General features: G+C 52.0%; 1 protein-coding gene across 1 annotated transcript in view; it reads left to right on the top strand.

The window, feature by feature from the left end:
* The first annotated feature begins 3109 nt into the window (after positions 1–3109).
* Positions 3110–26399, top strand: part of LOC144949614 (carbonic anhydrase 2-like) — a 39679-nt gene continuing 16389 nt past the window's right edge. The window contains exons 1-5 of the mRNA XM_078879583.1: positions 3110–3416; positions 23431–23628; positions 23866–23984; positions 25165–25260; positions 26201–26263. Of these exons, the coding sequence (XP_078735709.1) occupies positions 3380–3416; positions 23431–23628; positions 23866–23984; positions 25165–25260; positions 26201–26263 (513 nt within the window). The 5' untranslated portion in view covers positions 3110–3379. The remainder of the gene's footprint in view (positions 3417–23430; positions 23629–23865; positions 23985–25164; positions 25261–26200; positions 26264–26399) is intronic.

Genomic DNA, 26399 nt, shown 5'->3' with positions numbered 1-26399 from the left:
ATAAATAGGTTCATGAAATATCTCAGTAAATGGGCCTTTAACCGGTAAATATGTTTTTGAATCCGTTACCAGCTTATAGTTTAGTTGTTGAAGGCGGCGATGCTCGTGCGCGGCACGAGGGGGTGCCCTGAGCCTGTGATGGATGCAGTCACTCTCCACGTGCACCACCGACACCACCGACACCACCACCACCACCGCCGCCACCACTACCACCGACACCACCGACACCACTACCACCACCACCACCACCACCACCGCCGCCACCACTACCACCGACACCACCGACACCACCACCACCACCGCCGCCACCACTACCACCGACACCACCGACACCACTACCACCACCACCACCACCACCGCCGCCACCACTACCACCGACACCACCGACACCACCACCACCACCACCACCGCCACCACCACCACCGCCACCACCGCCACCACCACCACCACCACCACCGCCACCACCACCACCACCACCGCCGCCACCACTACCACCGACACCACCGACACCACCACCACCACCACCACCACCGCCACCACCACCACCGCCACCACCGCCACCACCACCACCACCACCACCGCCACCACCACCACCACTACCACCACCACCACCACCGCCACCACCGCCACCACCACCACCGACACCACCGACACCACCACCACCACCACCGCCACCACCACCACCGCCACCGCCACCACCGCCACCACCACTACCACCGACACCACCACCACCACCGCCACCACCGCCACCACCCCCACCGACACCACCGACACCACCACCACCACCACCGCCACCACCACCACCGCCACCACCGCCACCACCACTACCACCGACACCACCACCACCGCCACCACCACCACCGCCGCCACCGCCACCACCACCACCGCCACCACCACCACTGCCACCGACACTACCACCACCACCGCCACCGCCACCACCACCACCGCCACCACCACCACCGCCACCACCACCACCACCACCACCACCGCCACCACCACCACCGACACCACCGCCACCACCACCACCCCCACCGCCACCACCACCACCACCGACACCACCGCCACCACCACCACCACCGCAACCACCACCACCGCAACCACCACCCCCACCACTACCACCACCACCGCCACCACCACCACCGCCACCACCACCACCACCACCACCACCGCCACCACCACCACCGACACCACCGCCACCACCACCACCCCCACCGCCACCACCACCACCACCGACACCACCGCCACCACCACCACCACCGCAACCACCACCACCGCAACCACCACCCCCACCACTACCACCACCACCGACACCACCACCACCGCCACCACCACTACCACCGCCACCACCACCACCACCGCCACCACCACCACCACCGCCACCACCACCGACACCACCACCACCACCGCCACCGCCACCACCGCCACCACCGCCACCACCACCACCACCGCCACCACCACCGCCACCACCACCACCACGACCACCGCCACCACCGCCACCACCGGCACCACCACCACGAGCCGCCCCAGTGATCCCCACGCGGCCAGCTCAGCCAGCCCTCGACTTACATCGGCAGATTCACACAACGCGATGTATTCACCAATGACTCTCACGGATGATGTAATTTCACACTCTACAAATGTGAGAAATAAAATGCACGAATAATTAACACATTTTTTTTTTTAATGTTGCTTTTACCAATTGTCAATTTTGCAAGGCATATCCCTAACTCGCTCAGCAAACTGCAAACGAATAAAAAAAATGCGCGTCACGTTATTTGTTTACGATCGATGAGTTTAGAAATGTCTTTTAAAACGTTCTAGGTTATCGCGTGGAGTTCAATTTCACCGTTGTTATTTTACATTGCCAAATTCACACAACGCGATTATTCACCGATGACTCGCGCGCGTATTATATAATTCCACACATTTATAAATCACCCCACGTACTTCCCCCCACCCCCGCCGTCCCCCTGGGACATTGCCACGCGTACCCCCACGGGGGGTCCGCCTACCCCCTGTTGACAACCCCAGGTACCCGAGGGGGTGACTAACACCCCCCCCCCACGACACAATTAAGCGCCCGTGTTTATCGAACTTCTTTTGAGCAAAACACAACGGAGGGCGAGAAGTCCAGCAGCGGCAGGGGCACGCGCGCGCGCGCCCGTGACCCCTGACCTCCGCGGAGTACGTCTTGCCGGCCACGGTGTGCTCAGAGCCGCTGCCGTCCACAGCCCCCCAGTGGAAGTGGAACTGCTTCAGCTTGTACGGGTTGGGCAGGGGCCCCCCACTCAGCACTGCAAAGACAAAGATCCCCCCTCGTGCCGTTAGCGAGTTGGCGTCTGCGAAGGCCGGCACGGCACAAGAAGGAGTAAGGGGGGGGGGGGCTGGGCAAGCAGCACCACGCCCGGCCGCCTTTGTATCCCCCGGCAGTGGCGACGTTTACCCACCGGAACCAGGCACTCGTTTTGAGGCTGAGTCGACCTAGGTGAGGCCCGGGACAGGTTTGGATAAATCGCCGTTGAACCCCCCCCCCCCTCCAAAACTCGGTGTGTAGCCTTCGACCCTTCGGGGGTCGCCGTGATGAGTTCTGTGGTGAGGAGTTGGAACTCTCCGTGAAGAGTTCTGTGGACAGGAGTTGGAACTCTCCGTGATGAGTTCTGTGGTGAGGAGTTGGAACTCTCCGTGGTGAGTCTCTCCATTGGCGATGTTTAACACGCACCGCACCGGGTACACATTTGAGGCTGAGTCGACCTAGGGGGAGGCCCAGCAGGGCCGAGTCAGATAATCGTCACTGTGTGTTGGTGGTGGCCGTGAGTGAGAATCGAACTCGGGTTCGTCGGGCTCGGAGCGCAGCGTGGCGCTAACCACTGCGCCACCACTCCCTCACTCCAAACGCAACGCACAGAGTCACCGCCTCAGTCAGTCTCACGCAGTCAGTCTCACGCAGTCAGTCTCACGCAGTCAGTCTCACGCAGTCAGTCGCAAGTCACAATGATCCAACCCAGTCTCTCGCACAGAATGATTGCGCAAGGCACCTTCCAAATTAATTCTCGCCCCGCCTCCTCCTCCCCCACCGCCCCCACCCCCGGCCCCTGTCTGTGCTCTAAAGCCGCTTGCAAAAAGCCGCCGGGACTCGAGTAGAAGAAGTTCGCTCACAAAGCCAGGGACCTCACCCTCCTCGTGTGCGTCCACGCATCAAACCTCCCCACCGCCGCCTCTTCGCGTCCCACCTCTCCCTCGCTCGCCCTCTCTGTCTTTCTCTCTGTGTCTCTCTCTGTCTCTGTGTCTCTCTGTCTCTCTGTCTCTCTGTCTGTCTGTCTGTCAGCCCAAGGGCGCTCGTGCCAACGCAGAGGTTTTGCTCGTCAGAGTTCAGTTCGCAATGTCCGGACATCACTGGGGGTATGGCGAGAAGAACGGTGAGTTTGCTCCTCTCGATCCACCGTGTGCGCTCGACGTTCATTTTGATGTCTCGTTTTGTTGTTGTTGTTCGCTGATTGTTGTTGATTTCGCTGAGAGGAAGAGCAGGAAAGATGCAAGCTCTCGAAATTACATAAGCGCCTTTTTTCTCTCTCTCTGTGGTGGTGGTGGTACTGCGTTGTCACCGGAGCACACATTCCACGTTCCCATGACGGGGAACGTCTTCTTTTATTTTCCCTTACGTGACATTATAACTGAACACTTTCGTCATTCACATTGCCCTAAAATGACAACATATAATTGGCGACGTTTCAGGCAATGGCTCTTCATCGTAGCGGAGAGGAAGCTTGTAGATGTTGTGAGTCTACTCTCAAGCTGAAGTCGTAATTAATTGGTACGGTTTGTTTCAGTGACAAAGCTCACTCATTGGCTGTGTCGGGTGGTGGTGTGTTAACGACACATTTCTATTTATCTAACGCTAACAAAAAACACTTTATTAGGGCGATTCAATTGGCGAAAACGTCGCCTATTGTTTATTTTTCCTTCGAGGGCAGAATTTTGTTCATGAGACCCAGCAAAGTGGAACCCGATTTAGAGTTTTGCTTAAATGATTGCCCGCTGCTGTTCGAGCTAAACCGACGGGCTAAATAACACCAATAGACTTCATACATCAACGTTTGTCGATGGGGGGGACGTAGGTTGATTTATTTTTTTGATGACTCAATCGCCGTCAGTTTTAACAAATGTCGCATTCACTGTGGCCCAGAGGTCGCAACCGGGTACCCGATACCCGTACCCGATACCCGGCTACCCGTACCCGGCCGGGTACGGGTAGCCGTTTCCGACCCTGGTGCGGCCGGGTACGGGTACGGGTAGGCCGTGAGTCACTGGTGAGTAGCCGTTTGTCACTCATTTCGGGTAGGGTACGGGTACTGTTAGGGAACGGGTACCCATTTGCGACCCTGGTGCGGCCGGGTACGGGTAAGGAATCAAAACCCGTTTGCGACCTCTGCTGTGGCCGGCAGCTGGGAGAACGGCAATGTGCGTGCCGGGTGGCCCAAAAGTCAGGACACATCGAGTTATTATATTCATGTTGGCAAGTGTACGTGGGGTTGCTTAATTGATTTGAACAAATGTTCACACTGACTTCCACCAACATTGATGGGTGCGTGGAATGGTCGAACGTTCATGAAACTTTGTTGCTATTTATTTCCTCAATTCATTCCCGTGTGCGCTCAGTCGATGTTTCCAAAACGACGAATTCGAGATGGTCGCCACGGGAAGGAGAAAAAAAATAGACACGAAGCATCTTCTTGGTTCTTTCGGTAAAGTCACGTAGAAGGGAAAGACAGCGTCTTTCCGACAGACCTGTTCTTCACCTGAGGACGGCTGCTTGCGTTGTGGTCGAAACGTCGTGAGAATTGTATTTTATTATGTTTTATTTTTATTATTTTATTATTTCCCTTTTACGTGACTTTACCGAAATAATCAAGAAGATGAATCCCTTCAGTCACGAAAGCTTGAAATCAAAATTTACACACGAAGCAGTGATCAAAGATAAAATATCAACTTAAACAATAATGTTTTAATGCCGGGTGTTAAAATAAATAGGGAATGCCGGGATGTCTTTGCCTGTTGGGGCCACCCGGTTCGTTTAAATCCCATAACTCCCGCGGTACGCCAGGCGGGTGTTCGTGAACCCATCTGTGCGGACCGAATTAAATGATCGACGCCTCTCGCACTGGGGCCTCTTCCTCCGCGTCTCCTCTCCGGCTTTTCCTGCCCACCAAGGCCGTAGCCATGGAGTCAACATTGGGGGGGGGGGACCAAATCTTCCAGGGCCCCCCCCCCCCCAGTAGAAACATCTAAATTTAAAAACGAATTTCCTTCCAAAAATATAGAAAAATGCACTAACACATGGGATGGACTTTTTATTTATTTTTTACAGTAATGTCTAGTAGTGTGTTGTATTACATTGCTCTGTTGTTTTACCTTTTCTTGTTTCATTGTATGTAATGGCAGAGATTAGGGCTTAATAAAGTACAACCATAACCACAATCATATCAACAGAAATCTTTATAAAAGCAATCTATTGGGGGGGGGGGGGCATTTTGAGCATTTTATAATTACGGCTTTGCTTGCCCACACGCCGACAACGATCGCCGTCCTTCCCCCCGAGTGAAAGAGCACGCCCCAGAAAGTTCACCAACAAGCAGAAAGACGCGCGCGCGCGCGCGCTCTGCCGCCTGTCAATGAGGCGATTCGAATGCGGCCGCGCGCACACGCGTGTGCATGTACGTATGTTTAACACACCTATGAAGAAGGTTAATTGCTCGAAACGTCGCCTATTCTATATATATATTTTTTATTTTTTTTTATTTAAGACCAGACCGTTTTATTGGCGAAAGTGTTGAGTTTCCTTTGTCGCATTGGAACTGCGTTGTTGTATCGTCGTGCGTATGTTGGACTTCTTTCGCACCGTACGCAGCCCAAACCCGGGTCGCGTGATCGCATTGCTCCCTCCCGGCACCCGCACGCAGCAGCTAACGCACACGCAACCAAGTCTGCGCACACGCGTGACCACACACACGCGTCTTCTCCGCACTGCGAGTGCGCTCCGGGAAGTAAGGGCGCACCCAACGTTGCGCCCGGTGGCAATCAACTTGTACAAATCTGTTCTAGATTTGAAGTTTTCGTGACTGCAAGAATCCATACTCTTTTGTTTTATTCGATAAAGTCACGTAGTTAAAAAAAAAAATAACTTGTGTTGCGCCCGAAACGTCGTGATTTAATTTAGATGTTTTTCATTTTTATTTTATTTTTTTACCTCCGTAACTTTACCGAATTATACAAATCTGGTCAAGACAACGACAAAGACCACCCCGTGTAGCCTGTAACAGACTGTAACAGACTGTAGGGGCAAGTGCTGTCAGCGAGCAGCTAATGAAGGCCGGCTCGGCACACGAGGGGGTGGGTGGGTGGCCAGCACCACGCCCGACCGCCTTCGTCTCCCCACTGGCGATGTTTTACACACCGCACCAGGTACTCATTTGAGGCTGAGTCGACCTAGGGGAGGCCCAGGACCGGTTCAGATAATCGTCGCCGGTGTTGGCCGTGAGCGGGAATTGAAATCGGGTTTGCCAGGTTCGTAGCGCAGCGTAGCGCTAACCGCTACGCTACCGCACACCCTCCGGTGTGGTCTCACACAACACACCACACCGCACGCACCGGATTATAGGAGGCGCCCTCAACTTTTGCTTAAAAATCCAGGAGAGCGGTGCGTCTTATAATCCCATCGCCGAGGCAGCAAAATGTGCGCTTATGGCCAAAGGCCGGGTGGGTGCTCTCTCCATATCCTTTCTGTCTCTTGCGTTGTCCGCGATGCAACGGTTAGAAAATTGGAATTGGGATCCAGAGGTCGCCGCGAGGTCGATCTCGCTGCACGGTAGTTGACACAGTGACTAAGTTTCCAAACTTAAATCTACCCCCCCCCCAACACCGCAACCGCACACGAAGCCACCCGTCCCTCGCACCGCGCCGTCTCTCATCCACCCATCAGCGGAACAAATAGACGGGGTCCACCAGAGTCAATCGGCGAGGTAAAGCGTGGAGTGCTCTCATCTCACCGCAGTTTCAAGAGTGGTTCGATCTGCCAGCGCAGCAATTGAAACGGAGTGGACGAGGCCGGGGGGACCTTCTAGCGAAGAGCCCCGTCTCGTGGAAGCCCTTCAGCCAGCAGTGGCATAGACAAGCAATTGCAGGGCCGCGCCTTTGTCTTTGTGCAGAATAAGTTAGAATTAAACTACGTAACGTTTTTACAATTTTATTTTATCAGGCCAGGCCCACTGAGCCATGTAGCTCTTTTTCAGAAGCGACCTGGCCACAAATGATAGCTCAACGAAGTGGCTTATCACGTGGAAATGTACAGCAGCCAAATACTCTAAACGCGTGATGTTGATTTTAAATGTAGAGGGAAAAACCGGAGGTCCCGGAGAAAAATCCACGCGATCACCCACGGGGAGGAAGAGAAAAACACGCAAACTCCAAACATACAGCAGAAGGCATCAGGGCCAGCATCGAACCCGCGACCTCCTGCACACCAGGCGAGGTAGTTAACATCTCCAAGCCACCGTGATGATGATGATGAGAGAGAGACACGCAAACTCCAAATATACAGCAGGCGTCGTCAGGGTCGGGATCGAACCCGCGACCTCCTGTATACCAGGCGAGGCAGTACCGCGGGCGAGACAAGAGGCAAAAAGTAGGGCGCTCAAACGAAACGTCGGAAGGTAGTGGCTTCCCATTCACTGGCGGTCGTGAAGCGATGGTGGAAATTCCACATTCCCAGGACGGAAGACAGTCGTGCCACACGGGTGGTTATAACTCAGCGCGTTCGTCAACAGCACGAGCCTCGGTCTCGTTTAGCGTGGCTCACGTAGATGCGTTTTCACAACTCGGTGCTCGTTTTATCGACCAGGGGGGTGGGGATGATGGGGTGAGTCTTGGCCATTTCACCACGGCGAATATTAAACGTTGAAACGAGGCAATGAGCCGCGGATGTAGGACTCAATGCCAAATTCTCCGCATTATCGTACGCACTTGCCCCCCCCACCCCCCAATTAATGTTAACGAACAAGATTTGGTGCGGATTTAAATTCTTCGCGTGCGTGCGCGCGCGTGCGTGCGCGTGCGTGCGTGAGACCAGATTTGTATAACTTTATTGACACTGTTCTTTGGTTCTTTCGGTAAAGTCACGTATAAAGATAAAATAATAAATTAAATAATTTTTTTTTTTTCATTTTATCTTTATACGTCACTTTACCGAAAGAACCAAAGAACAGTAAAGTCACGTATAAAGATAAAATAATAAATAAATAAAAATATTCTTTTATCTTTATACGTGACTTTACCGAAAGAACCAAAGAACAGTAAAGTCACGTATAAAGATAAAATAATAAATTAAATTACATTATTTTTTTTATTTTATCTTTATACGTGACTTTACCGAAAGAACCAAAGAATAATTCCTGCAGTCACGAAAGCTCCAAATTAAGTTTATTGACACTGGGCACGAGTTTGCAATGCGTCTTACTCTCCCGCGCGTACGGTCTCGTAAGGCTCAAGACGTCTTTGATTTTAACGGCAAAGCTCGGGGTAAAAGTAGAACCTCAAACAGATTGTGGGGGTGATGGTTACTGCTGCTGCACTGGCACAATTAACATAAAAAAACAAATCCATTAGTGGGCTGTCCATAAATGACGTCACGCACCTGGGGGGGGGGGGGTCAGACATTTGTGACGATGTGTGACGAGGGGGGTTGAGAAATGTGACGTCACATCAAAATGCGCAACTTTAAATGAATATATAATTGTTATAACACTAATTGTGACAACAACATTAGAGTGCAGCGCCACATTAAATACGCACTACAATGGCAATACTTTAAAGCGATTTGAAGCGTGTTTTATTTTCAAAATAGAAATATGGTTCTGTGGGGGGGGGGGGCAGAGCTTTGTGACGTCATATTTGAGGGGGGGGTCTGACTTTTTGTGACGCCGTGTGACTTAACAGAAAAAATATGTAATAAACATTTTTGGGTATTGCTCCTTTTTCATGTGCGCTATAAAAATAAGTAATTCGCCTGAAACGTCGCCAAATGTATATAATTTTTTTTGTATATATATAATTCTTGGTCATGCCACGGTGTTATTAAATGTGCTGAGGTTTCGCTTCAGCGGAGCTCGAAGTTACACATCAATGAAAGTCATCAATGAGTTCACAGCGAGGGGGAGCAAGGTTCAGGGTAAGGGGACAGTGTACCTCCTCGTCATCATCATGAACCCCGATATCCAGCGTGGAGAAGTATACATACATAATACTGGTAGGAACCTCCTGGTTACACCAGCCCACACGGGATTATTGTGTCCGTCGTGCAGGGAGGGGCTGGCTGGGGAGGGGAGGGTGGGGAGGGGCTGGGTGGGGAGGGTGGGGAGGGGCTGGGTGGGGGGTGGGAGGGGTGGGGTTGGGTGGGGAGGGGCTGGTCACCCCGTGGTGCCCTTATAAAACTCAACGTTTAACCTACTCACGCCGGCTTGTGCCCGCCCTCACAGTCGACAATATTTGCGGAATACACCACGCCGCCGTTGACCCTGGCCATTGACCGAGCAACCAAACGTTCCTACCAGCTCCCTCCGCAGGAGGAATGTGTTTAGTCGCCGTGTGAAGCGGTGGTGCAATGCGTGGTCCGAACACTTCACTTTGCATCGTCGTGACCCGAGTTCCATCACCAGGCACGGCTAACATCGTTGACAAAGACAAAGATCCCCCGTGTAGCCTTAACAGACCGTTGGGGAAAGTGCTGTTAGCGAGCAGCACCTATGGAGGCCGGCACAGCACACGAAGGAGGGTGGGTGTCCAGCATCACGCCCGACCGCCTTTGTCTCCCCGGTGGCGATGTTTGCTACAAAACGCACCAAGTACTAATTTGAGGCTGAATCGACCTAGGGGAGGCCCTGGACCGGTTCAGATAATCATCACTGGTGTTGGTGGCTGTGAGCGGGAATCGAACTCGGCTCGCCAGGTTCGTAGCGCAGCGCGCTAACCACTACACATGACACCCTCCAACCTACACTGACCAACGTGGTGAAGTATGGTTAAAAATCCACCCCTCCCCCGACCGCGCCCTCCCTCTCTCCCACACATCGTGGGGAGGCCCTCATCCAGCAGTGGATTGACACAGAAGGGACTTGACACGTACCTGTACCGTACGTCGCTGCCGATTGATCTAAACGGGGGAGGGGGGTGGGTGCAAACAACGGAGGAACCTGGAGAGAAGTCCACTTCGTCACAAGGAGAGAGAGCGAGAGAGAGAGAGGGAGAGTTCACGCAAACTGTGGGATCGCACCGACCACGACCTCCTGCGTAGCTGGCGATACAAGATGACGTCTCCTGGCGAGCACAGCGCCCCGTGATTGTCACGGTCAAATATTTGAGCAGTTTGGAATTTAGCTTTTTTGTACAATTACATTTTGTGGGAAACACACGGAGGAAACATCGCCCTGCTGCTGCTGCTGTCAGTAGCCTAATGTCCACTTTGCAGGCCCGCTGCTGCTGTGCTGAGCGTGCAAGAATGCACGTTGAACTTCTTTCGCACCGTACGTAGCCAGCCGCGTTGATCGGAGGTGCGGGAGGAAGGAAAAAAAACCGAACCAAAGCAGTTCTAAAGAAATGAGTTCGTCAAACTAGACGATTTAAAAGTGCACAGCCTCCAGTGGCCTCCTAACATCGGAAGGAAGAGCGTTCCAGACGGCCGCAAGAAGCACGTCTGAAAGTGCGCGATGAGGTGACCGTCTTTGTACGATGGCGCTATTTAAGACCTGAACAGTGAGTGTGCTTGGCACTGTGGTGGCAGAAATGGAGGGGACGGCGAGGCTTTTAGTGAGTTAAATTGAAGCCCACGTTTGGTAGGGAGAGCGTTCCAGACGGCCGCAAGAAGCTCACGTGGCAGCGCAAGCCGGCCACAAGTGACTGTCGTTGCGAGGATGCTGACCCCTGTGCCTTTGCGCACAAAGACAGCTGACAACTGGGGGAGAGGGGAGGGGGGAGGAGGGGGAGGAGGGGGGAGGGCCCCCCACCTCCCCCCGCCCCCCTAGGCAAAATAAAAACCTGCTCTCTGAGACCTTGGTCACATAGCGGATGCAATTTAAACAAACGCGAGTTATTTTCTTTTCGTCGCTCAGCTTTCAGCGCGCCGCTTTTGACCGCAACGAGGGGAGCGCAGCGTCCCCGGGTCAAACGGTTCCATCCGTTGGCTGAAGGAATCGATGCGCGGCCCTCTGTCGACAAATCCACTGCTGGATGAAGGGGCCTGCGCACACGCGCCCCTGGCACGGGTCGTGGGCAGGGCCCGGATCAAGGCGTGGGGGGCTTTAGGGGCTGGCAGCTCAGGGGCCTCCGTCAGCTGGAGGGGTCCTCCAGAGATGAAGTGAAAAGTGATTTTGTTTGTGAATGCTGAATTGTATTTATAATCAACGTTTTTGGGTTTAGATCGCGTTATTTATAAATGTGTCGTAACTCTCCACCACCCGACACGACCAATCAGTAAAAAAAGTGTCACGTTGACAAAGGACAAATAGTTCACTGGGTAAAGCACATTTATAAATAACACGATCTAAGCCCAAAAACGTAGATTATGAATAATATTGGTCGCGAAAGCCTACGTGTTAAACTGAATTTTATTTGTTAGCCTTGTAAAAAAAAAATTCTATTTTTCTTTAACTTTGTTTTCATTTTGATCAATATTACTGGGGGGGGAGGGGGGTGGTTGGCACCGTGGTGGGCGCGCGGCGCTTACGAACCTGTCACAGCTGAGTTTGACTCCCGATGTATCGTGGCTAACAGTGGCGAGCGACGTCCGAATCAATCCCAGCCCTACCACTACCTCCCCCCCCCCCTTCCTCCCCAGTGGTGAAAGATCGTCCTCCCCATTTGCGAATTAACTTTTTTGGCCAAATTTTTTTTGGGGTTTATTTGTATTTTTTTGGTGTTTGCAATCTGCACGAGGGTAAATTTCCGGGAAGACATGGGCGGTGGTAAACACGCTTCGTTTGTGCTTACTTCGCCAGCTTTAATCGGCGGCCTCATTTGCGTTCGCAAACATAAATGCACGGAGCACTGTGCACGGCTGATAAACAAAACTGCGCCCTTGCGCCGGCCGTTTCGTCGTGAAATAGACGTCGGAAAACCCCGTGACATGCTGCTGATACGGACACGTACATGCGTGTGCATGAACTGCACAGCCAGCTAGTTATTCTGACGTGCGTCAATGCTGTTACTCCCTCCTCCCCTCCCGCCGTGAAATCAGAATTTGAATTTGGGCTGGAGGAATCCTATGAGCCGTGAAGCTCTTGTTAACAGATGTCCCGTGGGTGAGTGCCATCCAGGGGTCGGCGACTAATGGGAAGACCCCAATGCCAGATAGATGGTGGTGGTGGTGGTGGTGATGGTGGTGGTGGCGATCACATTTTTTGAGAAAATCTATAAGGGTGGCGCTTGAACGTTGAGTGTTGACTGCACGAGACAGTCGAAAGATTTGGCAGAAGCAAGGAGGCTTCGCCAGGGCCCAGTGGCCTTGACATTAGCGCGGTTCGCAACGTACGGTGAGAAAGAAGTTCAACGTACACACACACACACGTACATGCCTCTTGACCATGACTTGCTTCGTGATCGTTTCCACTCTGCCGGAGCAATATTGACATCACCACGCACCGCGTTGTGTACACAAGCAGCCTCGCCCGCTCATTAATTCGCAAATGTTTGCTTAGGCCCAATCGTGGCAATGTTACGGGGAAATGCTGTTGATGTTTTTATATTTATCACAACATTTATATATATATAATCAGATATACAAATACTAAATGTTTTAGTCTCCAGTCTATTGTCTTTCAAAATCAATATTTTCCATCAGGATTTGTTCAATGAGAAAAAAAAAACTTGACCGGTTTCACCCTTTCGAGTTTCATCAGCAAAGTCAATTTTGGAAAAAAAACACAACTCATTCTGTGTATACAAAACTCATTCCGTGTGTACACAAAACTCATTCTGTATGTACACAAACTCATTCCACGCGTACACAAAACTCATTCTTTGTGTACACAAAACTCAGTCCTACGTGTACACACAACTCATTCTGTGTGTACACCAAGCTCATTCTGCGTTATTGCAGAGACGCGGCACGGCGTTTGGAATTTTGTTGCGGGACAAGCAGTGCTCTGGAACACCAATGCGCTGATGACCAAACACACACACACACTTTGTTGACACGTAATCACACGCGTATAAAGTATACATATTTACACACACACACATATACATATTCACAACAAGGAAACGTTTACACAATGCCCAGCAACCCTCAAGTTTCAATTTCACATGCTTAAGGAAAGAGAGCGATGGGTTCAAATCTGGAGTTTCAAACCGCCAAGCAGCGATTCAAATGAGGCCTTCACTCGAGGCGAGCCGGCGGTCTGAACCTGGACACCGACGAATGGGGGCTGCAAGCTGCACCTCGAGGCCACGTGAAAGTGTCGAAGGCGACTCGCTGCTGGCAGGGCAGTCACGGGACAGACCCTGCAGGTGCCATGGGTTGACTGACTGACTGACTGGCTGACTGACTGACTGGCTGGCTGGCTGACTGGCTGACTGACTGGCATGACAGACTGACTGACTGACTGGCATGATAGACTGACTGACTGGCTGGCTGGCTGACTGACTGGCATGATAGACTGACTGACTGCCATGATAGACTGACTGACTGGCATGATAGACTGACTGACTGACTGGCTGGCATGACTGACTGACTGGCTGACTGGCTGACTGGCATGATAGACTGACTGACTGCCATGATAGACTGACTGACTGGCATGATAGACTGACTGACTGGCTGGCATGACTGACTGACTGGCTGACTGGCTGACTGGCATGACTGGCAGATGCCTCACCTGTGCTCCCTACACTGTGCACAACTTGCCGCGTTTTAGCCGCCCGGCGCTCCGCTCGTTGTTGTGAGCGTCGCTCCTCCGCCCTCCGTTGCTGCCTCTGCCTCCAACTGCCCAGCGGCGTCCTTCGCGAGCCTCCTCCACGGAGGTCGATCTTGACATCGCTGGCACCCATCTTAAGAGGACACACAACGTAAATTCGCTGAACATCACCAAATTTTGCAATCGCTGGAAGCTTCGTGCCAAGTCAAAAGTTATTTCCTGCTCAAATGAGATTTTTTTAGCAAGACTTCGCACTGCTCTGCGAGATTTCTAACGGGATTCTTTATCCTGCGGGCATCACGGTGGCTAGGAGATGTTAACTACCTCGCCAGGTATACAGGATGTCGTGACTTCGATCCCAACCCCGACACCTGCTGTATATTTGGAGTTTGCGTCTCTCTCTCCGTGGTGAGATGTTAACTACCTCGCCTGGTATACAGGATGTCGTGACTTCGATCCCAACCCCGACACCTGCTGTATATTTGGAGTTTGCGTCTCTCTCTCCGTGGTGAGATGTTAACTACCTCGCCTGGTATACAGGAGGTCGTGGCTTCGATCCCGACCACGACACCTGCTGTATATTTGGAGTTTGCGTCTCTCTCTCCGTGGTGAGATGTTAACTACCTCGCCTGGTATACAGGAGGTCGTGGCTTCGATCCCGACCACGACACCTGCTGTATATTTGGAGTTTGCGTCTCTCTACGTGGTGAGATGTTAACTACCTTGCGTGGTATACAGGAGGTCGTGGCTTCGATCCCGATCGTGATGCCTGCTGTATATTTGGAGTTTGCGTGTTCGTTCTCCCCGTGGTGGCGTGGATTTTTCTCCAGGTCCTCCGTATTTTTTTCTCCACATTTAGAATCAACATCACGCCGTTTATAACAATTTGGCTGCTATACATTTCCACGCGATAAGCCACTTCCTCGATCGGTCATTTGTGACCAGGTCGCTTCTGAAAAAGAGCTGCATAGCTCAGTGGGGCCTTACCCGGCAAAATAAAATAAAAAATAGTTTAGAGTTGTATCGCACGGACAAATCTGCAGGGATTTATGTACAGGACGATTGTACTTCAACACTTGATTGACATTCCACTCTTGAAGCCTCACCGCTCCCCAATTGTCCAATCCCTCGCCCCTCCCCTCGCCCCTCCAACTCCTTCCCATCCCGCCCGTACCCTTTCGCGATCCTTAAGTACCCCCTCGATCGCTGTCCCTCCAGCACCTCCGATGAGCGCGGTCGGCTACGTACGGTGCGAAGGAAGTTCAACAGACACACGCTGATCGATCCGTAACACGCCTCCCCCCCCCCCCCTTGTCAACGGCACCATTCCGTTTTTGCGAGCGGTGTGACAAATGCCTCGAGCGAAGACGCTCTGTAAATATAAACTGGGTTATGTAATGCATTTGTTTATACTGGTAGGAACCTCCTGGTTACACCAGCCCACAGGGGATTATTGTGTCTGTCCGTCCGTCGTGCATCCAAAAATGGGAGGGGTGGGGCTGGGTGGAGAGGGGAGGGGCTGGGTGGGGAGGGGGGTTGATTTTAAATATTAATACGGTAACATGAATTTGCTTTTGCATAGGCACAATTGCAGAGAGGCACAATCGCCAACGTTAGGCCAATTCACTGGGGCATCCTGGCGAGGATGCCCCAGTGAGTCTCGGCCAGTGATGCCGAACCCTTAGAATGTCTGCGCTGACTGCACGGGGTTAATACCGTGCTGCGCTGTGAACACAGATGTCCAGTTTACAAAAGTTTGGATTTGAAACCCAGAACCCCAATGCACCGCAGCCCCACGTGCTCCCCACGCTCGAATCTACGGAGCGGTGGATTTGGTGCCCCGCTCAGCGGCTAACATCAGCGGCGGGTGACGTCTTAACCTGTCCGCAGAAAAGATCTGCACTGACCGGCGTGGTGAAGTATGGTCAAACAACTCCCATGACTTGTAATCCTGTATAGCGGATGCATTCGTGGGGGAAGTGGTGGTGGTGGGGTATCAGCGTGGAAGTTTGCCGGGAGCGGTAATTGGATTGGAGGCACCAGCCCCCCCTCCCCCGTGACATTGACCTTGCGAGCGTGAGCTACAAGTTTAACCCAGCGCCTATGCAGCCGTCAAATTATGATGAAGTAGTTTTTTGGGGGTGGGTGTGAGTGGGTGGTGGTGGCAATTATTGTGGTTTCTCGAACACCGGCTTGAGCAGAAATGGGCCGCTGTGAAATAAACCCCGAGCCGCTGCAGTTCTGTGACTTTCATCGCTAGCCGCGTGCAGGGCTGAAATAAAAAAATGTGCTATGGTGGCTGCCGTCATTAACACGTGCCCCGCTGGTGATGGGTCAAAGGGGATGAGGGCCGCGACAAGAGATGTTGACTACCTCGCCCGGTATACAGGAGGTCGTGGGTTCGATCCCGACTCTGACGACGCCTGCTGTATATTTGGAGTTTGCGCCTCTCTCTCCGTGGTGAGATGTTAACTACCTCGCCTGGTATACAGGAGGTCGTGGGTTCGATCCTGACCCTGACGACCCCTGCTCCTGTATATTTGCAGTTTGCGGCGTCTCTCTCTCATCATCATCACAGTGGCTAGGAGATGTTAACTGCCTCGCCTGGTATACAGGAGGTTGTGGGTTCGATCCCGACTCTGACGACGCCTGCTGTATATTTGGAGTTTGCGCCTCTCTCTCCGTGGTGAGATGTTAACTACCTCGCCTGGTATACAGGAGGTCGTGGGTTCGATCCTGACCCTGACGACCCCTGCTCCTGTATATTTGCAGTTTGCGGCGTCTCTCTCTCATCATCATCACAGTGGCTAGGAGATGTTAACTGCCTCGCCTGGTATACAGGAGGTTGTGGGTTCGATCCCGACCCTGGCGCCTGCTGCTGTATGTTTGGAGTTTGCGGTGTCTCTCTCTCTCTCATCATCATCACGGTGGCTAGGAGATGTCAACTACCTCGCTTGGTATACAGAAGGTCGTGGGTTCGATCCTGACCCTGACGACCCCTACTGCTGTATATTTTGAGTTTGCGTGTCTCTCTCTCTCTCTCATCATCATCACAGTGGCTAGGAGATGTTAACCACCTCGCCTGGTTTACAGGAGGTCGTGGGTTCGATCCTGACCCTGACGCCTGCTGCTGTATATTTCGTAGTTTGCGTGTTTTTCTCTCCCCGTGGTCGCGTGGATTTTTCTCCGGGTTCTTCGGTTTTTTCCCCCCTCCACATTTTAGAATCAGCGTTTGGCTGATATACATTTCCGCACGAGGGTGATAAGCCACTTCGTTGGGCCATCACTTGTGGCCAGGTCCAGGGGCGGTTTCTTCATTAGGGCGATTGGGCGACGCACCACCAATGTCATTCAACCACAGAGTCACGCTAGCCGTCACTGTGCCTCTGGATATAGTCCAATTAGCGTCATGTCACGTTCTGTGGAGTACCGCCTCTTTTTGGGCGATTTCCCTCCAGCTGAGAATCGCCCCGAGTGTTCCCATAGACTTACATTCAAAGATGTTTTTTTCGAACGGGGGGGGCGCTGCAATGCATTCTCTATGGCTTCCGGGAGGGCTCGCACTAATGTGCTTACGTCATCATACGTAAGCACGTTTCATCCAACAATATAATTTGTCGCCACCTAGTGGAATCTTTAATAAAAGAAACTTGAGTGGTTTGTTTTAATAGTGAGTATAGAAACAAACAAGATGTATTGTAAGAGTCACTTTATTTTTCATTAATATTAAATAAGTGAAGTTGCCTTCACATGCTTAAGCTGTTAATTTATCCATTGCATGGGTGGACCTTATCCTTATCAATCATCCAGACATTTGCCCCCCCTGAGAGATTTTGCAGGAGCCGCCACTGGCCAGGTCGCTTCTGAAAACGAGCAACACAGCTCTGTGGATCCTGAACTGATCCATTTTAAAAAGAATAGTTAATTAATAGTTACGTGGCGAGCTTTAAGGGCTGCAGCCCAGAGGCCTTGCCCACCCCCTCCTCCCCCATACACAGAAAACCAAAACGCATTATCGGTGCTTAATTTTAGCCAGATCGGTCTGGACTGTGGAGTCTGGAAAGCTGTTCTCTAGCAATGACGTTGAGCGCATCAACCAGACGCACCTCATCCTCCGTTGCACTCCGTTGTTCACGCTACGTTCCTACATATATACAGATACTAGCTGTACTACCTGGCTTCGCCCGGGACTTGGATCCACCACGCCCGACCGCCTTTGTCTCCCCAGTGGCGATGTTCACACACCACACCAGTTACTCGTTTTGAGGCTGAGTCGACCTAAGGGAGGCCCAGGACCGGTTCAAATAATCGTCAGCGGTGGTGGCCGTGAGCGGGAATCGAACTCGGGTCGCCGGGTTCGTAGCGCAGCGCGCTAACCACTACACTACAATGCGTAACGCTTCCACATGCGCGGGTCACGTGACAGATTTGACGTCACAGCTCACTTGCTGTGCAAAAATCTCTGCATTATTGAGCTCCCCCCCCCCCCCAAATAAAAAAACAAAAGTGTATTTTTTGTTATTTTTGCATGGTGTACAGTCTGGAAAGTACCTACATGGCAATTTCCAGTTTGTTGCATGTCGGGAAGTACGCTAAACATTTTGAACAGACACACATATTCACAACTTTGCCAATTATATGTATATATGGAGATAACAACAACAACAAACACCATTCTTTTCATAGGATTATAGGAATATGACGATCAACAGCAGAAGACGAGTGTTGCGAGTAAGTGGACCTTGTACTCTTAAGTGGCAGCGCATCATGGGACCTCCTTTGCCAGTACCAAAATGTGATAATAGGTTCGTTACAACACTGCAGCAGGAGTGCGATACGGCTTGCACGCACCTCGGATAAATCCTGTTGAAAATGTGGGTGGTGAATGCCAAAGCATCTCTCTCTCTGTGTGTTCATTACTGCCGGATTAGTGCTGAATTTCAATCTTTTTTGTTTGTTCGCGATAACCTTGATTCATCTGCACAATTCGCGTAGAGTATCTCACTTAAATAAAATAAAAACTAAATTGTCCCCCAGGAGGCTCATGTTGTTTGGGAATCAGTTGAACACGGAGTAGTCGCAGTCGGCTTTCACGACCAATATAATCCATGGTGGAGGTTTTTTTTGTGTGTGGGTTAGATCGCGTTAATAGAAATGTGTAGTTAAACCTGCCACCACCCTACACAGCCGATTAGTAAAGATTTGTCGCGTTTACAGAAGATGCCAAGTCGTTACTAGTACAGCAACACCGGCGTGTTGGAGAGTAAACCCACAACACTGATCTTCGTATGCGCTAACAGCACTTGCTCCAGCAGTCTGTTGAGGCTATACGGGAGAGGAGGGGGATCTTTGTCTTTGCTTTAATTGTGCTGTGATGCAACACCGCCGACGCAGCGGCTGCGGCGGGCATCACCAAAATCATGTTTCACATCGCTTGCGTGCTCAGTCCATGGACGCGAACACATCTGTCTCGCCGAATCGAACCGAAAACCGTAGCTGATCGATCTACCCATGGGGTCCCTTCCCCGCGTCGATGATTATGGAAGCGCCTCCAAAATCCATTTTTAGTTTTTAGTTTTTACCGACACTCGATCCCGGATCTCGGCGTCCGCAACTGAGCGATCGGCTGCTCACAACGCGTTCGGAGAAAAAGAGAAACACAGACTCAACCCGCACAGCGCCCGCCGCATGCAAATCCCCGCGTTACGCAACGCAGCCGCAGTCAACCCACGGGGAGCGGGGGGGGGGGCGGGGGGGTCGCAATTCTTGAGCCCCCCCCCCCCCACGTGCCCCCCCCCCCATCCTCCCACTCTCCGCAATACGTAACGAGGCAAGGTTGCGGTGGGGGGATGATGGAACGGAGCTGAGAAAAGCGCTTCGGAGCGACAGCGGCCACGCATACCGCAGCATTCCGAGACGCGGATCAAGGTGTCAGCGCGCCCCCCCCCCCCCCGCGTGCCCCCCCCCCATGGCAATCTTTGCTCACTCGCGCCTCCACTCGAGTGAGGTCGAGAGAGGGCCCCCTGCGTGGGGTGTTTGGCCTACTCTTCCACACGCAACAAAAAGACAGTTTTGAAGCGCTGGGCGTACCCACACTTTACCCCACCAAACCCAACCTCCCAATTAATTTACATTGCTGGGTTGACAGAGCGGGGAGGGGGGGGTGTTTAAGAAAATTTCACCGTTCTTGCAACTGCCGCGCCGAGCGATCGAACCGGTGAAGTGACTCCGACGCGCTGTCCATTCCACCACTGCGTCAACATCGCTCATGTCTGAGTGTTGTTTTAATATGATTTGAATCATTCGGGAGCCGCGGTGGCACAGACCTCAATCTACATCGGGGAGGTTGTGAATTCTAATCCAGGTTGGGGGGCCGACTCAGCTCAGCATCCCTCCGGGGCTGATAAAACTAGTTCCACTTTGTGACACTCAATTCAAACCATAAACTAAACTCTTACGAAACTAGCATTTTTATTTCACCGGGTAAGACCCCACTGAGCTTAATGATTAATCTCGTTTCCAGCAGCGACCTGGCAATTACAAATGATAGCTCAACGAAGTGGCTTATCACAGGGAAATGTCTAGCAACCTAAAACTGTAAACGCGTGATGTTGTTTCTAAATGTGGAAGGAAAACCCGGAAGACCCGGAGAAAAATCCACCCCAGCACGTGGAGGACATCCAAACTCCACATATAAAGGCGTCACGGTTAGGATCCAAGCCACGACCTCCTGTATACCAGGCGAGGTAGTTAACATCTCCTAGCCACCGTGGCGCCCGCAAGATGAAGAATCCCATCAGAAATCTCGCAGAGCAGTGCGAAGTCTTGCTCAAAAATACTCATTTGAGCAGGAAATGACTTAGCACGCAACTCACAAACTCCAAATATACAGCAGCAGGCGTCAGGGTCGGGATCGAACCCACGACCTCCTGCACACCAGGCGAGGTAGTCAACATCACGCAGCCGCGAGCCCCTTTGGAGAGACGCTGCTCACCGCGATGTCATTTTTTTCTCGAGCCGATATCACGTATCGCGATCTGGACGATCAACGCGATATCAGTTTCGCCATCACGTTCTAAACGCATTTCACAGTTTTAGAAACGTGTTCGTTGTGCGTTGCTGTCCAGCACAGTACTTGCAGCGTGTATGAACGCATGTATGTGTGTTGAACTTATTTCGCACCGTACGTAGCCAACCGTGTGTTGAACTTCTTTCGCACCGTACTCATCGGAGGTTGCTGTGGAAGTACGAACGACGATGGCTTTGGAAGGTTCTCCAATCGCGATTCATTCACTCGGAGCCTCCCGCCTTATGCCTCGCAAGTCGAATCATTGCCACTGCACAACCTCCGAGTGCTCGTAACGAACCGTGCCGTCATCATTTCCACGAAGGAAATTATGACGTCCTGTATCTGCCATGCCGCCCCAACGATCTCATCGGTGGCGTGAGGTTCAATGCGCACGATGCGAGCGAGCGAGGGAGAGAGACGGGAATTGCATGGCCGGGTGATTTTATTTTTTTCCGGAGGGGAGTTGGATGAGGAGTGGGGAAGGCTGCGAGTTGAAAGGAAATGCGCAGTGCGGTGAAGGTTGAGAGGACACATTCACTCGCGTCTTGGAAATGTAGAGAATCGCAGTCAGAGGCAGCAGAGGCAGCATCGGCAGCAGCGGAGGAGGAAGAGGAGCAGGAGGAAGAGGTGCAGGGACGTACGGAATCTGGGCGTGGGTAAGGCGAATGGACCGTGAACCTGAAAAGCGCGAGCGATGCGGCGACACGACGCCTTTGCTCGACGGCATCATTCAAATTTGACCTCAATAGTGAGTGTGCTTGGCACTGCGGTGGCAGATGGGGGCGGGGGGGGGGGCTTTTAGTGATTTCAGTTGATGTCCACGTGTTGGTAGGCAATGCCACGGACCGTAATGAGGGCGCACCGTCTGCTGCTGCTGCTGCTGCGGGGAGAAAGAGAGGGCACCAATGTCCCTGTGACGCCGGGAGGGAAGCGGAGTGACCCAATTTTTTTCACCCTCCCATTTCGCTGGAATTAGCCAAACAAAAAAAAGAGGTTTGCTTCGCAAATGAGCATCGAGGCAGGGGGGGGGGGTTCGTCGCTTGTTTACAGTGCCATGGGCCAGCGGTCGACATCCCATATTACTATGGCAGAGACAAGTCTATCCATGTTGACTTCCCCACAAAGTGGTGTCAATTTTACCGACAAGTAAGATGATGGGCTGAGTCAACCCGCCACCCCCCCCCCGCCTCCTCCAACCAGGGTTTGATCTCGTGACCTTCCGAGGCGCTGACTCTGCCGCCACACTTCACGATGAACTTCGCAACATTTACAGCCCTTCATCAATCCACTGCTGGATGAAGGGTCCACCTCCATACCGTGTTGGTCAAGAGCCGTGTTTGTCTCTCTGTTACATTGATTACTGGTAGGAACCTCCTGGTTACACCAGCCCACAGGGGATTATTGTGTCCGTCCTTCCATCTTGCAGGGAGGGGCTGGGTGGGGAGGGAGGGGCTGGGTGGGGAGGGGAGGGAGGGGAGGGTGGGGAGGGGCTGGGTGGGGCTGGGTAGGGAGGGGAGGGTTGGGAGGTGCTGGGTGGGGAGGGTGGGGTTGGGTGGGGAGGGGCTGGTCACCCCCTGGTGCCCTTATAAAACTCAACGTTTAACCTACTCACGCCGGCTTGTGCCCGCCCTCACGCCGCCGTTGACCCTGGTCATTGACCGAGCAACCCAACGTTCCTACCAGCGTTTTATGGAACGAAGCAAGTGACTCAGAGGCGTGGGGAGGAGCCAAAAACACACGCGACGGTATTCAGGTGGTGAAGTGTTAACTCCCTCGCCAGGTATGCAGGAGGTCGTGGATTCGATTTCGACCCTGACGCCTGCTGCTGTATATTTGGAGTTTGCGTGTCTCTCTCTCTCCCCGTGGTCGCGTGGATTTTTCTCCGGCTCCTCCGGTGTTTTCCCCTCCACATTTAGAATCAGCGTCACGCGTTCAGAGCATTTGGCTGCTGCTATCAATGTCCACGTGACAAGCCACTTTGTCGAGCTGTCATTTGTGATAGCCAGGTTGCTTCTGAAAAAAAGCTACGTAGCTCAGCGGGGCCTTACTTGGTACTATAAAAAAAATCGTTTAGTCCATAGAGGTAGCTCCAACGATTGCCCAAGCTCTTCCGTCCTCTACATATACAAACGCGTTATCGGCCAATTGCAAGTGGGAGGAACCCGGCAGCGCGCGGAGAAGACCCCACGCTGTGCAGGAGGGCGACGCTCTCTCGATCCCCGTCCAGTCGCACGCACGCACGACGAACTTCTTTCGCACCGTCCGTAGCCAAACATGCCCGCCGCCTTCTTCCCAGGGTACGGCGGCGCCTCCTCGACATCCCCCGGCGGGAGGGGAGTCTTTCGCGAGACGCTCGCGCGAACGAGCGATCCGCCAACCCTCCGCGATGTTTCGCCCTGCGCGCAGGCCCCGCCGAGTGGCACAAGGACTTCCAGATCGCCAAGGGGGAGCGGCAGTCGCCCATCGACATCCAGCCGGGCAAGGCGACTTACGACGCCACCCTGAAGCCCCTGGCGGTGATCTACGATCCCGCGTCCGCCCTCAGCATGGGCAACAACGGCCACTCATTCTCCGTGGAGTACGACGACTCCGGCGAGAAGTGCGGTACGTGGCCGACCGATCGGGCGGGGGTGGGGGGGGGGTCAACGGCGATTTATCGGAACCATTCCCGGGCCTCACCGAGGTCGACTCAAAATGAGTGCCTGGCTGCGGTGGGTAAACGTCGCCACTGCCGGGGGAGACAAAGGCGGCCGGGCGTGTTGTTGCTTGCCGTGCCGGCCTTCGCAGACGCCAACTCGCTAACGGCACGGGGGGTGGGGATCTTTGTCTTTGTCTTTGCAGTGCTGAGTGGGGGGCCCCTGCCCACCCCCTACAAGCTGAAGCAGTTCCACTTCCACTGGGGGGCTGTGGACGGCAGCGGCTCTGAGCACACCGTGGCCGGCAAGACGTACTCCGCGGAGGTCAGGGGTCACGGGCGCGCGCGTGCGTGCCCCTGCCGCTGCTGGACTTCTCGCCCTCCGTTGTGTTTTGCTCAAAAGAATTTAAATAAACACGGGCGCTTAATTGTATCGTGGGGGGGGGGGGTGTTAGTCACCCCCTCGGGTACCTGTGGTTGTCAACAGGGGGTAGGCAGACCCCCCGTGGGGGTACGCGTGGAAATGTCCCAGGGGGGCGGTGGGGGAGGGGAAGTACGTGGGGTGATTTATAAATGTGTGGAATTATATCATACGCGCGAGTCGTCGGTGAATAATCGCGTCGTGTGAATCTGCCAATGTAAAATAACAACGCGATAACTTAGAACGTTTTAAAGGCATTTCTAAACTCATTGATCGTAAACAATGCGGTTGCCAAAAGTCATCGGGCAGCGTTAACAAATTACGTGACGCGCATTTTTTTCATTTGCTTGCAGTTTACTGAGCTAGTTAGGGATATGCCTCTCAAAATTGACAATTGGCAAAACAAATATTGACGTTCATTATTCACACATTTATTTATGGGAATGATGTTGGGTCAGGCAAGGAGGGCGTGGGGGGGGGGTGTTTGGTTGAAATAAAATTCAACAAGGGGGGGGGGGGGGGAGGTAAGGTCGTAGCCAAACAAGGTTGAGAACCACTGCTCTAGAGACAAAGCGAATCTCGAGTGATGCTTCGTTCACATTCGATCATCCTTACCCAGCGTGCCCCCCCCCCACCCCTCGCATGCCCAAAACAATAAAACTATATAAAAATTGAAACAATTTAAAAAATAATTTTTAAATTCTACTTATATAAAAATTACAAGATGCAAATAACATGAAAATTATGATAATATAAAAATGATATCTAAATTGTATAATAAATTATTAATAATATAAAAAAATTAATATTATATATAGTAATATATAATATTAAATTCATTAAAAAATAACATAATAAAAAAAATATGAAAATTATCATATAAAAATATAATAAAATGATAATATAAAAATGATAATACCGTATAAACATAATATAAAAATTATATGACAAATTCGAATATCACATAATATAAAAATGATAATATAAAAACGATAATAGAATTGTTTAAAATAATACTATAATAATTATAACAATAATAAAGGACATTATTGTTCCCGTCCCTGCTGTTGTGCCCGCTGCAAAGCTGCACCTCGTGCACTGGAACTCGGCCAAGTACAAAAGCTTCGCCGAGGCGGCCAACAAGAGCGACGGCCTCGCCGTTCTGGGCGTCTTCCTCGAGGTGAGTTCCCTTGTGTGGAGAACTTCCCTCCAGACGGCCGCAGCACCAACATCACCACCACCACTACTATCAAAGACGAAGACCACCCGTATAGAGTCTTGCACAGTAAAGTAATTGTACTTTTTCATTTGCTATACAGCCGGATAATAAGACAAATCGCTAACCTTAAACGCCCAGTCGTTCATAAAAGTTTAAGGCAGGCAGTATAGTACTATAGTAATAGAGCAAGTACGGAATCACTGAACTAGAATTGATAGCTTGAAAGCATTTAGCGCGGGGACCTTGAGAGTGCGGGGCCCGTAGCTACTACACATGTAGTAGCTACTACATATGTAGTAGTAGCTAGTAATAACTACATATGTAGCAGCTACTACACATGTAGCTACTTTTGCCACTAGGATAATCCGGCACTGGTCATCAACGTAAACATCCCCCATGTCCTCATCATGCAGGCACCTTCCTCGACATCATTGGCATTGCCATTTAGCTCCTGAACATATTTCCGCTGCCATCGTGCGCAAGAAGAGAAAGCAACACGCTTTGAAATCCACAACGAGCCGAGCCGGGTGATGTACCAGCAGCCCGTGTCCACCACGCCGCAAGTCCATGTTGTTGTCCTTCATTCCTCCACTCTCCACCCCCTGATGTCGTTCAAATATTTTCTCACGTCCGCCGAAATTCCTGCTCATTTGTAAAATATATATATATTAAAGCCCATGCCCATTATTTTTTTAAAAATACAAATCGTTTGACCTTTGACACTCATCCCGCCAGCAAAGTCGTCTGCGGTACCCACTGTGGCTGCTGTTGATGATGAAACCTTCTTTCATAACTCGTAATACAATTTGGGAAAAATACGTGCTTGCGCGTCGTTCCCAAGTGAATTGCTAACTCGAGCATTTGCGTTTTCGCTCGCCTTCTTCTGTGATTGGTGGAGTAGGCGGGGGCAGAGAACCCTGGTCTGAAGAAGGTCACGGACACTCTGAACATCATCAGGAGCAAGGTGAGTGACCACGAATCTCGGGCTCCATCGTCGGTGCGACGGTTCAAGCGGCCTCGCTGCAACACCGCCAACCCACATGGTCTCCACTCCCCTATCCATGCACTCTCCTAGCTCTCCCCTGTCACCACTGGGGTTC

Source organism: Lampetra fluviatilis, chromosome 54, assembly GCF_964198595.1.
Source record: "Lampetra fluviatilis chromosome 54, kcLamFluv1.1, whole genome shotgun sequence".
NCBI lineage: Eukaryota > Metazoa > Chordata > Hyperoartia > Petromyzontiformes > Petromyzontidae > Lampetra > Lampetra fluviatilis.
This window is presented reverse-complemented; position numbering and strand designations above follow the sequence as displayed.